This window comes from Myotis brandtii, unplaced genomic scaffold, assembly GCF_000412655.1.
Source record: "Myotis brandtii unplaced genomic scaffold, ASM41265v1 scaffold104, whole genome shotgun sequence".
Taxonomy (NCBI): domain Eukaryota; kingdom Metazoa; phylum Chordata; class Mammalia; order Chiroptera; family Vespertilionidae; genus Myotis; species Myotis brandtii.
This window is the reverse complement of record NW_005353497.1, coordinates 145,191-160,099: the sequence shown is the minus strand read 5'-3', so window position 1 is coordinate 160,099 and position 14,909 is coordinate 145,191. Positions and strand designations below refer to the sequence as shown.

The 14,909-nt window shown below is 37.6% G+C and overlaps 1 protein-coding gene across 2 annotated transcripts; it reads right to left on the bottom strand.

Moving 5' to 3' along the window:
* Positions 1-1,228: 1,228 nt before the first annotated feature.
* On the bottom strand, positions 1,229-14,205 carry TSEN15 (TSEN15 tRNA splicing endonuclease subunit). 2 transcript variants are annotated; one of them, XM_014538017.1, is made up of 6 exons: positions 13,896-14,205; positions 13,056-13,811; positions 12,309-12,390; positions 11,862-11,997; positions 4,701-4,842; positions 1,229-1,467 (listed from the first exon to the last, which is right to left on the bottom strand). In XM_014538017.1, exons 3-6 carry the CDS (start codon positions 12,379-12,381, stop codon positions 1,444-1,446), a joined length of 375 nt encoding a protein of 124 aa, XP_014393503.1. In that variant the 5' UTR covers positions 12,382-12,390; positions 13,056-13,811; positions 13,896-14,205; the 3' UTR covers positions 1,229-1,443. The 2 variants fall into 2 exon arrangements, with proteins under 2 accessions (XP_014393503.1, XP_014393507.1); XM_014538021.1 differs by lacking the exon at positions 1,229-1,467 and adding an exon at positions 2,991-4,190 and having other exon boundaries at positions 12,309-13,811; positions 13,896-14,202.
* Positions 14,206-14,909: the final 704 nt, after the last annotated feature.

The following is a 14,909-nucleotide window of genomic DNA, read 5'->3' as shown; positions in this document are numbered from 1 at the left end:
ACCTCTTTCCTTACTGAGCACAAGCAGTTCTTATTCAGAGATCTTTAGAGGCTTAGGCTGCGGGAGATGGGGTGGGAAGGAACAGAACAGCTATTGGTCTGGGGAAGGGGAAATTGTACTGTTCATTGTTCAGAGGCTATGACATTATTCTGCACATGTAAACAGTCAAGGTGAAAACGCAGCAAATAGATAAAGAGCTTCTGTATGGAATATAAACTTTGGCAGGAGCCACTGTGCTGTGGTAGCAAAAGGCCTCCTGCTGGGGCTGCAATGGAAAAAATGACCTCAGAGCGGAGTTCAGAGCAGAAAGGCTCAGAAAAAGAAGATGAAATACCATGCAGTTTGGGTGAAGTCCTTTGGTCCTGGGCATATTAAAGTATAAAGCTGTTTCGGTTTAAAAAATACAGATTACACGAATTGGTTGGAGTTTACTATTTTTTCCTAATTATAGCTTAGAATTACGGAGTGCCACTCACTGCCCTCGTTTCTCACAAGAGATCCATAGTGTTTAGGCCGGGAGGGAAAACTACACTAATCTGGACTCACTGGAGCCACATCACCCAATGTTCCACTGAGCGGTCTCAGTAGAGGGTGCCCTGACCAGGCAAGGACAGAGAAGCTGAGGTACCCCCTTTCCCCACTTCCTGAACCCACCTGGAGAGGGCTGCCCTCCTATGGAACAGTGCATGTGTATTCCAGCAGCAATTTGCGTCTTTCACCAGTGGTAAGCAGCCAGTTCAGCAAGTGTTTCAGGACGGGAGTCTCTGGCTATGTAACCTGAGCCTGAAATTTCTTTAATAAATTTGACATTTGCAAGGAAGAGAAATGAAATGAATCATTTCATATGGATATGAACAAAACCATAATCTAGAAAAAATACCCACGCCACCCACCCCTGCCCCAAACAACCTTTATTTTTAGACAGAGCTGCATTTTGAGAAAGCGTGAATCAAGTCACAAACTCAATGACAATTGAGTGTAATTTTAGAGGCACGCCAGAAAGAAAAAGGGGGTGTAAGCACATAAAACTCATTTGTATTTTTATTTATGCTATTTCCCACAGGCTGAAAATAAACTTTTAAGAGCACCATTTCTCAAGCTGATCAGCTCCTAGAGTCTGAAAACTTTGTGCTTATTTAGCAGTGCCCTCTGGTGTCCAAATGGATTTTACTTTTGCCTTGAGGTAAAAAATAAGCCACTATAGAATCCAACAAGTCTACCAGCAGCATTCATCCAGTCATCAAATATTTATTAAGAGCTTAGTAGCTATGCCAGTTACTGTGGAAGGTGGTGGGATACACAGGTGTTTAAAAGAAGACATGAATGTAAATGCAATTACAAAATTCCTTGATCATACACAAAAAGTCGCTTTACCTAGTTGTCCACTAAAATGAGACAGATACAGCTGGGTTGTCTCCTTTCCAAACTGTTCTGGACCTTTATTCACATTAGCGGGTATCGGGCTGGCTGTGGACAGAACAACTTTGGTCAAGTACACTGGGAACATTCTGAAACAGGGTAAACATTCCCGGACATCCAGTTTTAACAATTTCTGTGAAAAAGCTTTCACGGTCAACCTGAAGGACACTTCTGTCTTGTAGTATTCCGGGGAACCACTGGGCATCAGACAGGACACACAAATCTAACATTAAGCTTTACATTTCTTTCTGAAAATGCACCATTTTCCTAGCACTATGATGAAAAGCCTCAAAAGGAATGAAGTGGGCCCTCGCCAGCTTGGCTCAGTGGATAAAGCATCAGCCTGCGGACTGAAGGGTCCCAGGTTCGATTCCGGCCAAGGGCACATGCCTGGGTTGCGGGCTTGATCCCCAGTGGGGGGCAAGCAGGAGGCAGCTGATCAATGATTCTCTCTCATCATTGATGTTTCTATCTCTCTCTCCTTCTCCTTTTCTCTCTGAAATCAATAAAGAAATATATTTTTTTTTAAAAAAGTAATGAAGTGTGAGAAACCCTAAGAATTAATCACTACTGTTTGAGAATTCTTAGATCTAAAAATTGACAACTAGAGCTTCAGAAACACACATTGTTCTGAACTGGTACATCTTCAGACTTTCTGGAGGAGCAGGGGGAATCTAAAAGAGTTGCCAAGACCTTCCACCGAGAGATTAACCAAAGAACATATATGCATATATGTATAACCCAGTGGTTCCCAAACTTATTTGGCCTACCGCCCCCTTTCCAGAAAAAATATTACTCAGCCCCTGGAAATTAATTTTTTTAAATTTTAATAGCAGTTACTCATCGCCCCCAAATGTACCTGTGGCCATCACCGCCCCCCTGGATCACTGCAGCGCCTACCAGGGGGAGGTAGCACCCACTTTGGGAATCACTGGTATAACCCATGGACACAGACAACAGTGTGGGGAAGGCCTGGGGCTTCTTGAGAGGGTAAAGTCGGGGGGAAATGGGAGACATCTGCAATACTGTCAATAAAAATTTAAAAAAACACACATGAAATTCAAATGTCATCAAAGAGGAACTATGACAGAGCAGGAATGATGCTTTTATATCGTTTTGTAATATTCCTACTTTTGCCATTTTCCATTCTTGTTATTTTTGGTTTTCTAGAGTAATCAGCCATGACTTGATTCTAACCAACCAACTACGGCAAAGGTGAGCGGATTATGTCATTTAAGATGAAGAGGTCTGTCTTGCTGAAAATCTCCTTGCTGGCATTGAGGAACCAACCAGTTGTGCAGGCAAGGCCCATGTGGCAGAAATGAGCAGCCTCTTGCCAACAGCCCACTAGGAACTGAGACCCTCAGTCCAACAGCCAGCAGGGAACTAAAAGCTGCTACTAACGAGCAGGGAACAGACTCTTCCCCCTCCAAGCCCCAGATGAGACTGCAGCCCTGCCAACACCTTGACTGCACCCTTATAAAGGACCCAACTCTGAGATCTTAAGTGGGTGGCATTTTAAGTTTGTTATATTGTTATGCAATGATAGATAACTAATATAAATCTCAAGATACTTTTTAGAAACATTTTTATTATAAAAGTAATACAAATAAAGAAATACTGAAGACCAACTCATCTTTTTACTGCCCTGCCATTCTATTATAACCACAGCTAGTAATTTATTTTGTCATCTTTTTACTATATGCTGGGTGTGTTATTTATAGCCATGATCATACCCATTCATACACTTTTATATCTTCATCCATGCTCATTTGTTTACCTATTGTCTATTGTTATTTTTGTGCTACAAACTACAGAGTTGAGAAACTGTGACAGAGACTACATGGCCTGCAAAGCCTAAATCATTTACTTCCTGGCTCTTTACCGGAAAAGTTTATTAACCACTGCCCTAAACTTTTAAGTGGTTTATAATTTGGGCAATTACAAGTAATGCAATTTAGAAAATCTTTGTGCATATAATTTTTATACTTTAGGCAACTTGTTTGGAATATATTATAACAAAAGTGGAATAAATGGGTCTACTTCATAAAGATGTTTTTAAGGTGGACCCTGTCCCCCACTATTTCTCTTGTAACAGTCTACTATGACATAGGGTTGTGGTAATAAGAAGGGAAAGGAAGGCTCAGTACTCTTGTGGGTAGCACTTCTCTGGTCCTTATTAATCTAGACATGCAAGGTCACACTCTGGATGAGCTTATTTATAGTTCTTATTTAAAGTAAACCAAAGAGGAATGTAACAGTAATCACAACATTAAAAACAACTACAGAAATGTTTTACTTTCTCTTAGGATTAAAAAGCAGACTAAAGTAAACTCTCCAGGTATCAAGGTGTATATGAAAGGTATTCCAAGCTAGGTAGTGCCCAAAGGCACTGAGAGGGCTGAGTTAGGGAAAGGGTGGCCAGTCTCGACGATGAGCTGGCAGTAACAGCAGTGAACGATGAGGCAGCTATGAGTGGAGGATAACACTCTTACAACACCCTAGGCATAAACTTGTATACAACTATAATTAAACTGTCTCAGATAAGAAAGTTTCAGAGCAACTACCCCATATTTTTGAACAATAACAAAAAATTCTCTATCTGGGAAAGTTTTCTACTTTAGAAAAATACTTATGGAATGGGACCAGCTAAGTCAACCCTGACTGTCTCTGAGATAAAAGAGTAAGCAGGTTGAGGGGTCTCAAGTCCAATCTTGTATGAATAAAGTAAGCACCGGGAAGTATAGGTGTCATCTTCTAAGGGAAATATTCTGCAACATAAAAAACAAAGATCAGGATGGACCTTTGCCCCCAATAACGTAATTTAAAAGCAAAACTAGAAAGATATTTAATATAATAATCCTAATTATGCCAACAAGTATGTGAAGACATCGCAGCTAACACATTTATTTTATTAAACTATTCCTGTCAAAATGTCTACCAATTTAACATATCATAAAGAAGTGTTCTTTTGGTTAAAGCTATCATTAGCCTTTACTTTCCACCTCAGTTACTTGTCAAATAATAAAATGCACTATAACTTCATGAAGTACTCTGGGAAACCATTAAATTCTCTATAGAAAAAGGAAATCATTCTTACGAAAACCAAGAACATGTCACTATGAACAAAATATAGCAGGTATGAAAATAGAGCCATTATTTTTCATGAATTTTCATACTGCAGAGAAAGAGGTAGTTCTGTGAAAGGCTTGATTCACAATTAAAATTATGTCATAATTTTTCTTGTTTCACTGTTTACCGTTAGTTGCCTCAAAACTGACCTGAGGGTCTGGCAGCATAAATCCATCAGTAAGTTTATAATAGACTATTGTGGAATCGGACTCCACTATGGCCAAAGTAAAAGACATCGGCAAATCTGGATCACCTTGCAATTTTCGAGATGCCTTCAAGATCTCCCTTATCCTGAAAAGCAAGCCACAATGCATTTAGGATTCACAGTCACTCATTAATAAGATCAAATACTGTAAAATTTTGGGCAAGAGGCAGGCAATCATCACATTATATCTATAATGCTGACTTGGGAAATGTCTGAAGGCTCAAATAAAAACATTTAAAGTTGTCTTCTCACACAGAAAATCCTGCAGGGAAGGGCTATCCAGACTTTCAACCCTTCTCTTTTTCACTCGCCCATCTCTCCTGATCATCAGACCTGAAAGTCAAACTATATTTAGGAACCTACCGAACAGGACTCCAATAGTGAGTGTTTAGTGCATCTCAACTGACTAAGGATCATGAGTGTTCATCATCCAATTTTCCTCTTAAGAGTGAAATAATTTTGTATTGAGGCTTGTTTTTTTTAAAAAAAAACAGACTATAATAAATATTTCCCTCGTTGTGTTCATAATTACTATTTTTAAATGGCTAAGTAATATTTTATTGACTCATAATTTGCCCAATCATTCCCTTATTGCTATAAAGTTCTTCCAGGCTTTGTGGGGTGAAGGTGCTAATAAAAATGAGCTGTGAAGATCATCTTTCTGAAGGTAGTTGTTTCTTTTTAAATATTTGTTGGGTCTTTCCAAGTATGTGAATTATTAGATCTGAATATAGATATTTTTATGGTTCTCAATATGTGTTCTGATACTTCATAAAAGCCAAGAGAAAAATAGAGAGAGAAATAAAACTTTTGGGGGTAACATTATATATCAAGCAATCAATGTTATAACTTATTTCAGTTTGCTTACTGTGGAAAATAATTTATCTGATAATAAATCTGATATTTAGGTATTCAAAGCACTATTACCTTTTGTTTATCACCAACTGAAAATCCTTATTATCTACTCAAAAAAGCCCATGTTCAACAATTCAGTAAATGTAACCTCCAAAGGTGCTTCTTTAAAAGGCAAATAAAAAGTGATCAGTTGTTTTTTCACTAAGCTAACCAAGTCTCCAGAGATTGGAAAAAGATTTACTAGCATATTAACATGCTAAACACTGTATTGTATTTAGTGAAAGTGTAATTTGTCCCCTTAAGTTCTACTTCCCATCTGTAAGTAAAAATTCTTATGGTCACTCTTCCCCCATCCTATTAGCTATTGAAACTATAAAAAAAATCTTAGAAGAAAAGTCTCTGCTTTGAAATAGTCTTACTATAATAATTATAATGCTTTTTTAAAAAATCTGTAGTAAAGACTGGAGATTTTAAGTGATTTAAAATAGCAGTAAACTTCTGGAAAAGGTGAAGTTCTAACTGGTTTGTTAGAACATCGGTCACAAAAGGCTGCTTACCTGCTACCTATCATTTAAGTTTACAAAGGCATGAAGTGAGATGAGAGGATGAGTTTCTAAGTTTGTTTCGTCATATTCAAACCTTTTCTAAAATGGCCCTGAAAGAGGTAAATCAGCAATATAGTAACACTCCAGTTGTCAAGCATAACTCACTAGATAAATAAAATATGTCTACCTGGCAAAATTTTAATTCCTTTCCACGAGTCAACAAAGCAAAGCATCATCTTCTCTCGAGTCTTTCCTGTCACCTTTCCCCAACCTCTAGGCAAAGTTACATGTCTTATCCTACAGAGGCACCCTGTGTAGCCCTACCTTACTGTAATCACGACTTTGTATTTATACATCTCAGTGCCTGTTTCTCACTGAGCTGTACTCATTTTGAAGGTCAAAGCTTTTTAAGAAATGGTGCTGTAACATGAAGACAATATACCTGTACATCTACACATAGGACTATTGAGGTGGCATACATGAAAAGGCGTTGCAAACTGTCAAGTAGTCAGCAAGTACAAGTATTACTATATGGTACCTATACCAGCTTTGCTACCTTGAAAATTGGGACATAATGTTTTTTATCCACACCCTTCTTAAAAAATAATTTCTACCTATGTTAAATTACATGAACATCAATTAGATTCCACTTCATATCAGAATTTTTCTTTAGAGATACTCAGATGAAGCAACCATAGATATTAACTAGCAACCTCAACACTTAGCACTGATGGAAAATGACAGTCTTAAGACACTGCAGTACACACAAGTTAAAAATAAGTTTCTTTAAACATCCCTAACTGGCAGAGTATGATGAGGATGGGACACAGATGGAAGGGAAAAAACCTATTAAGAAAACTGTTACATATCTTCCGTTTCTCAAGATATGATACTTAAATCAGAATGTATGTGTATGTGTTTTGTAAGGTAAACTGTGTGGAAATTCTAGCCCATATATTGACATTTAGAATAGAAATTTCCATCTCATTCATATTTGTTTTCATAGTTCTTTGATTATAAACAGCAAAACATTTTCTGACTTACTCAGAACACCCACATGGGAAACCCTAACATCTGAAAATTAGCTCAGAGTTGTAAAGCCTGGTTTGTCTTCAGAGCTGAGGGGAATCACTGTTAAAAATGAAGTGGAAGTTCCCATCTCTGAGCTGTTTATCCTGTTTGGTTGTATGAGGAGGAAGAAGGAAATTACAGTTTGAAATCATAATTTAGAAACCATAGAATGAAGTTTCCTCTTAGGCACATTTTTTAAAAGCTCAGTTCTTTAAAAAGTATTGCAAAGATGTTTCACCACACAAATCTAAAATAATAATTTGGATAACAAAATTGCTTATAGTTCATATTTTATATAAATCCACATATGAAAAACATAACTTATATAATGAGAATTTCATATTTTTGAGTTAATTATATCTTGAGGGAAAACCCCACCTGAAGAAATAGAAAAGTCAATAATAATTATAATTGTTGTTCAACAGTAACAGAATTTGATGCTTGCAACAGTTATGATGTTCTCATAACTGTTGCAAACAATAACAGTTATGATGTTCTCATAACTGTTCAGAGGGGAGCTCAGCATTCTGTAAACAGAGTGATCCCAAAGTTTACTAAAGTTAACGTGAAAACAAGTCTGAGGCAAACAGACAGGCAACACCATTTGGCTACTGCCCTTCCTCCAAACTAAAGTAAATAAATGCCTTCCAGAAATCTTAGCATTCATCTTTCTGTAAGATCCTCCAATAGAGACTAAGTAAGCTCCAGAGATTTACACAGAGGATAGAAAATTGAGGGCAACATTACTTATTTTAACTTCATATGTTGAAAAAGAATGCATCATGGGTTAAAATTATTAATTTCAACCCACAGAAAGCGATATCTTCTTCTGTCCTCTTCAATGTGACCAAACTGGCACATGTTGTAGCCTCATCAATTAAAGGCATTAACTCCTTAATCTGTCTCATTATGATATTTTAGAACGACACTCCACAATCCAACTCTAGAATACAATGCAAATTTAAATTAGTGCCCAAGGTGCCCAAGAAGCTGTATTCATCCACAGGCTCAATCCTGAAGAAAAGTTCAAGAATAACAGACCACCTCCTTGGGAATCATGCCAAGGACTGCCTGGTAAAAAAGCAAGGTGGCTAAAATCCCAAGGTGGCAGGGTTACTGAACAATTAAGTGCCTGTGTGACCATCCACCCCAGTGGGGGGCCATTCTGTTAATATAAACTGCAGGTTTGTGTGTGTGTGTGTGTGTGTGTGTGTGTGTGTGTGTGTGTGTGTGTGTGTGGAGGGTAAGAGAAAAAATGCTGTGACTGTTAAAAGAAGCTGCCAGAATTGGGGTTCACCAGTAACAGATTTCCAACAGAGGTAATATGAGGACACACATCAGATACGCAGGGAAGTCAAATGACAGAAATCATTTTACCAGCTATTAAACTTTAGGCCTCACATAAAGTAATGGTCATTAAATGAATTTGTAATAAAGAACATACTTTTGGAGAGTGGAAATATTTTTCAATTACATGGAAATAATAGAGTATCCTTCAAGAATATTGTAGCATTGTCCTGGGGGGTGGGAGTGGCTGGGGAGAGGTCAATGGGGGAAAAAGGAGACATATGCAATACTTTAAACATATGTGTGTGTGGACAGGCTCCTGCCGGGAGACCAAGATGGCGGCATAGGTAAACACCGGAGACTGCTGCCGCAAACAACCACTTCAAAAATACAACTAAAAGACGGAACGGACATCACCATATTAGCATTTCAGGATTAAATCTCATAATTAAGAACATCTTTTAAAAAGTTCTAAATATAGTTAATACTATATTGCATAATTGAAAGTTGCTAAGTGAGTACTGAAAGTTCTTATCACAAAAAACCTTTTTTTTTTGTAATTATGTAAGGTGATGATGTCAACTAGGCTTATTGTGTTGATCATTTTGCAATGTATACAAATAATGACTCACTACTTTACACCAGCAACTAACATGTTATATGTCAATTAAATTTTTTTAAATGTTCTAAAGAAGAAACTCAGTTCTAGTAACCCTTCACTCCACCATTAATAAGTCCTTTTCCCCGACACTAAGGAAAAAGAAGGGATTAAAGGTAGGGGGGTGGACATGATGAAAAAGAGTTTCACTAAAAGGTTAGGAGGCACTGTGATTGTTCTCTATCCTGAGATGCGTTTATAGTTACAGTATAAAGTGTGGAAAGTGGTGCCAAATCTGAAAGCAAATGGATTTTGCAGACATTCTAATTTTTAGAAACTCTTGGAAGGTTACTTAAGCATATTCTATGTTCTTTAAGATTTTATTTAGCAAATCTCCACTGCAGGAACTTAGTAGTCTAAGGGAGCTCATTCAGTCATTCAACAAACATTGATTCAATACCAAGTGCCAGATACCAGGCTATGCACTGAGGAAAAAGCAATGAGCAGAACAAAATTCCTGCTTTCACGGAGGTTATTTTTAAAAGGGAAAGGAAAACAGTAAACAAAGAAAACCAAATATATATCAAGTAGCAATAAATGTGGTAAGTGTTATAAAGGAGGGCCACTTAGTTGCATTAGTATGGCCAAGAGTCCTGATCAAACCAAATGACAAAAGTTCTTAGACTTTTAGCCTAATAGCTGCTGAATTAGCAGATGACCAATTCGGTATATGGCATATTGGAGCCTTTTTCTAAATTTCTAGACTAATATTCAAATAGGAAGATGCCAAGAAACAGTACATTTGGGAAAGTTTTCTCTCGGATAAAATGGCTGAGGGTACCCATTTATCACCATAAATCAAGAGTAATGCCACTAATTTGTGGGGTTGGAGGATAAAGTGGTCACTGGAGAGGCTCCACCCTTGCATAAGCTATCCATTATCCTTTGCTGCCACTAGGGTGAAAGAGCCCTTTATAATCCAGTCAGTTTTAACAGGATGAATGATTCATTGATATTACTAAGCAGAGAGAGAGAGAGAGAGAGAGAGAGAGATTGATTTACAGATCATTTCAAAAACAATATATTAACTGTCTCTGGATTTTGTAATTTACAAAACACTTCACTTGGCGCTTTTTTTTTAATTTTTATTGATTTCAGAGAGGAAGGGAGAGGGAGAGAGAGAGAGAAACATCAATGATGAGAGAGAATCACTGATTGGCTGCCTCCTGCACCCCCCCTATTAGGAATCGAGCCTGCAACCCAGGCATGTGCCCTTGACCGGAATCAAACCCGGGACCCTTCAGTCTGCAGGCCAATGCTCTATCCACTGTTACAAACTGGCTAGGGCTTCATTCGGCTTTTTAAAAATTAACTTATGTACAAACATAGATAAGCTTAAAATACAGCTACTGTGGTTTTAGTTTTCAGCATCTCATATTTTACCAAAGAAACTGAATTGGCATTGAAATTGTGAGACAATATAGATTCTATCAGGGGAAAAGTAGTGAAAAACAAAAACATTTTTTTCATTATTTGATATAAGTCATTGTGTAAGTTACTTAAGATATTTCCCATTTATAACTATCCACAATATTAATATTATTACAGAAACCTGAAATTCTATTATCCTAACTTTGTTGTAATACACTTCTCAACAAATATTAGTGGCAAAGTGGTCCAGAAGAAGTTCATCAAGTCCTCTGATATTAATGTGGCTTCATTTGCTATCTTAGCACTGAAAAAAGCCCTGGCTTTCCTTAGGATTCCTCTGGTTACCTCATCTTTAAACAGATCTTCTTTAGCAGATCTCTTTGACCTCTATGAAATTATGAATATGATTTTTATACCATTGCTGGGTCTGGGGAAATCAGAGTATTCATAACCTCTACAGTCATTTACCAAAAGTGCTACATGATTCTCACATTCACTTTAGTAAGAAACAATCTATAGAGTACTTTCCATATTCATATATAATCCAAATATATAACCTAATATAGTATTTTAAAATGTAAGCTAAAAATTATTTTACATTAGCATTCAGTAGTATTTTTATTTAAAAAAATATATTTTATTGATTTCAGAGAGGAAGGAAGAGGGAAAGATAGAAACATCAATGATGAGAGCGAATCATCAATGCAAATATATATATGTTATTCTGTCTCTCAATAGTCAAAATAGCTACTGAAGTGGTTTTAAAGGATGCAGTGAGATTATGTACTGTGATGACTGGGGAACTATTTTATGACTAAGTTGTAGTTAACTATGTAAATGATAGAGTTTAGTCCAGCTTTACAAAGTTGAGACTTTAATAAAGGGGACAGCTTTTGTGCCTTATATGCTATATGCCCTGTGTAAATAACATGGAATTACACCTCCAGCAAAATGCCAACTCCTCTGGCTTTCAGGCTTTGTATATCACCCAGATTCCCTAGTCATAAAAATGCTATTTAAAGTTTTTGAGAAATAAAGAACATTAAAAAATTCCCACTATACTCAGACAGCTAAGCAGGATAGTCTAGGATAGCAATTTACAACTAGTGTGCTCAGACTAGTTGTGCAGTGTATAACAATGAAGTATCAAAGTTGGCATGTTATTTTTAATATTCCCTGTTACATATCATCGTCATCCATTCACATTCCACCATGCTTTATTAAATTGAGATGAAATTGACATACAACACTGTGTAAGTTTAAAGTGTACGATGTGATGAACTAACCTCTTAAACAAAGAGCAAAATCACCTGCCCACCTGTTATGGCTGAGGGAAGCATTGATGGATGTAGGCACCACAGTCTGTAGCCCTTCTCCTTCTATCTCAGTACCAACCAGGCAGATGAGCTGGAGGTCCGGCAATCCCACACAGTTTACTTCATGCCAACTTTTACCTGAAAGAGCATCATTAAATGGATAATGTTTATCAAAAATCAAAGATAAAAATTCTAAACTTCTACCTAATATTCAGCTGAGCAAACGTCAGTTATAACGCTGTCTTCTCTTTACATGTTTATTTATCTTCTCTTTTACTTATTTTGTTACCCAGTAATTCCCACTATAAATGAATGAAGAAATTATAAAATGGATGACAGCAAATGCATAAACGATGGCTTATTATAATGTCAATAATTCTATATCCAAACCCAACTCCCCAACCCTCCACCATGGCCCCAATAATAAAGCAATATAAACAAAAACTTACTCTCCATGAGGTCCAGGTAAACCAAGAATGCTATATAAACTTGAGTAGCATCTCCTATATCTAATTCCATCATTTCTAAATACTGAAAATCAAAATATAATTGTTAAACAGAGAAGGAAGAATCTCTTAATATTTTATTTCACTCAAGCAACAACTATTTATTAAATATATAGAAAGCATCAAACTCAATTCTAGGTATAGTGGGAGTTATAAGGCAATGTAAGACCTGATCCTGCCTCTAAAAAACCTGCAATTATTAGGGTAAACACTTTGCAACTGTTAGGCAAATAACAATACATGACAGAAAGTGGTTAAAAACCAAGTGAGTGGAATTAAAGAACCATGACACAACAGGTCAGAGGAGCTATATACTCCGGTGAATTGGTTGGTGAATGTTTTATGATAGAGGGGAGATACAAGTTGGGCCCTGAAGGACATGCATGATTTGACTAAACTGAGAAGGTAGCGCAACAGTATAACTAATCACACAGAGGTGGGAATGAGCCACACATATTCAAGGGCCTATAAAGAAACCTATCTGCCAGGAGTAGACATTTTTTTAATAAGAGTTGTGTTGGGGCATGTAGTGGGGGCCTCTATTCTCCTGGTCTCTTATTTGCAGGTGGAAAAAGTCGAGTAGAATACCACTCCTGGCCTCTCTCTCCTTCTCACTCAAGAGCAGCGAGTTATTTAAATGCTAGATTTTAAAGAAAGGACCAAGCAAGCTGCTGCTGCTTTCAGACTTACTGGTCAGCACTGTGGGAACATTCTTCAGGGGTCTACTCCTGCAGGGGAAGCCTGAGGTTGTCCAGTTACGTCAGTGACTAGGTGGGTAAGCAAGACTAATGCAAAAGTGAGGGATTAGCAGACCTGCACGGGTGCATATCTGATATCACCTTCTCCCTTTGGCTTCATCATAGGTATACAGGTGCAGGAGAACAGGGATGTTATTAGTTCTCCTCCTCAAACCTTAAATGTGCTTGAACATAGCACTGAAAAAGTAATTGGGGACCAGGTTGCAAGGACGGGATGACCAAGCTAAAAGTTTGAATTTTACCCATACGGAAACACTGAAGACTTCTAAGCATGAGAGTATGATGAATGTGGTGTTTGAGGACAATAAATCTGATACCATGTTACTAGATGGACCTAAGTAATTTTCAAATTGAATAATAAAAAGGCAGAAGTAGAAAAATCAAACACCCAATATTATTTCTTTAAAAAAAAAATCAATTAGACCCTTAAGAGGAAAAATCGAAAGGGAAGATTTGATGGCGAAGGCTAGGGCCTATATAGCCATTAACTTCAAAGAGAAAAAAATCTGCAAGTATAAAAACTGAGTAGCACCACCAAACTAGAGGAGGTTTTTAAAACTTGTTACCAATGTTTCACTTCTTAAATTCTTACATAGTGCTTGCTTACTACATGTCAAGTACTTTCCAAATAGTAACTGATTTAATCCTATAAGTACCCTTATTACCCCCATTTTACAGATGAGAAAACCTGGTCAAGTACTTTCCAAATAGTAACTGATTTAATCCTATGAGATAAGTACCCTTATTATCCCCATTTTACAGATGAGAAAACCTAAGTGCCATGAGATTAAACAATTTGCCCCAAATCACAAAGCTGGTGACAGAACAAGGGTTCAAACTCAGGCGATGTGTCTTTGAGTTCATGCTCCTAACCACTGTGCTGCCTCTCCGTGTCACGGTGTTTCTTTTTATGGCACTGAATAACATCTCCATGTTAGTGCTTGAAGGGGAGATCTTGAAGGGGAATAAGGGGACAGAGCAGCAGGATAAAATTAAGCAAGATAAAATGAGAAGAGGTTAACGCTTCAGACTTTTATCTTCAAAAATTTTCTTTTCTTGACTGTTTTTATTTTAATGTTTTAAAAATATTTTTTTTTTATTGATTTCAGAGAGGAAGGGAGAGGGAGAGAGAGAAACATCAATGATCAGAGAATCATTGATGGGCTGCCTCTTGCAAGGCCCACACTGGGGATAGAGCCCCAAACCCAGGCATGTGCCTTGACTGGGAATGGAACCATGACCTCCTGGTTCATAGGTCAACACTCAACCACTGAGCCACAGGGGCCAGGCTCTTGACTGTTCATAGATGATTACTTATGAAATACTAGAGGCCCAGGGCACGAAGTTCGCACACAGATATAGGGTCCCTAGCGGCTGCCGGCTGGGGCCTTCCTTCCTTACACGCCGCCCCCTGGTGGTCAGCACATGTCATAGCAAGCAATTGAACTCCCCATCTGTCGAACTCCAGAGGGGACACTTTGCATCTTAGGCTTTTATATAGAGCAGCGGTTCTCAACCTGTGGGTCGGGACCCCTTTGGGGGTCGAATGACCCTTTCACAGGGGTTGCCTAAGACCATAGGAAAACACATATAATTACATATTGTTTTTGTGATTCATCACTATGCTTTAATTATGTTCAATTTGTAACAATGAAAATGCAGCCTGCATATCAGATATTTACATTACGATTCATAACAGTAGCAAAATTACAGTTATTAAGTAGCAACGAAAATAATTTTATGGTTGGGGGGTCACCACAACATGAGGAACTGTATTAAAGGGTCG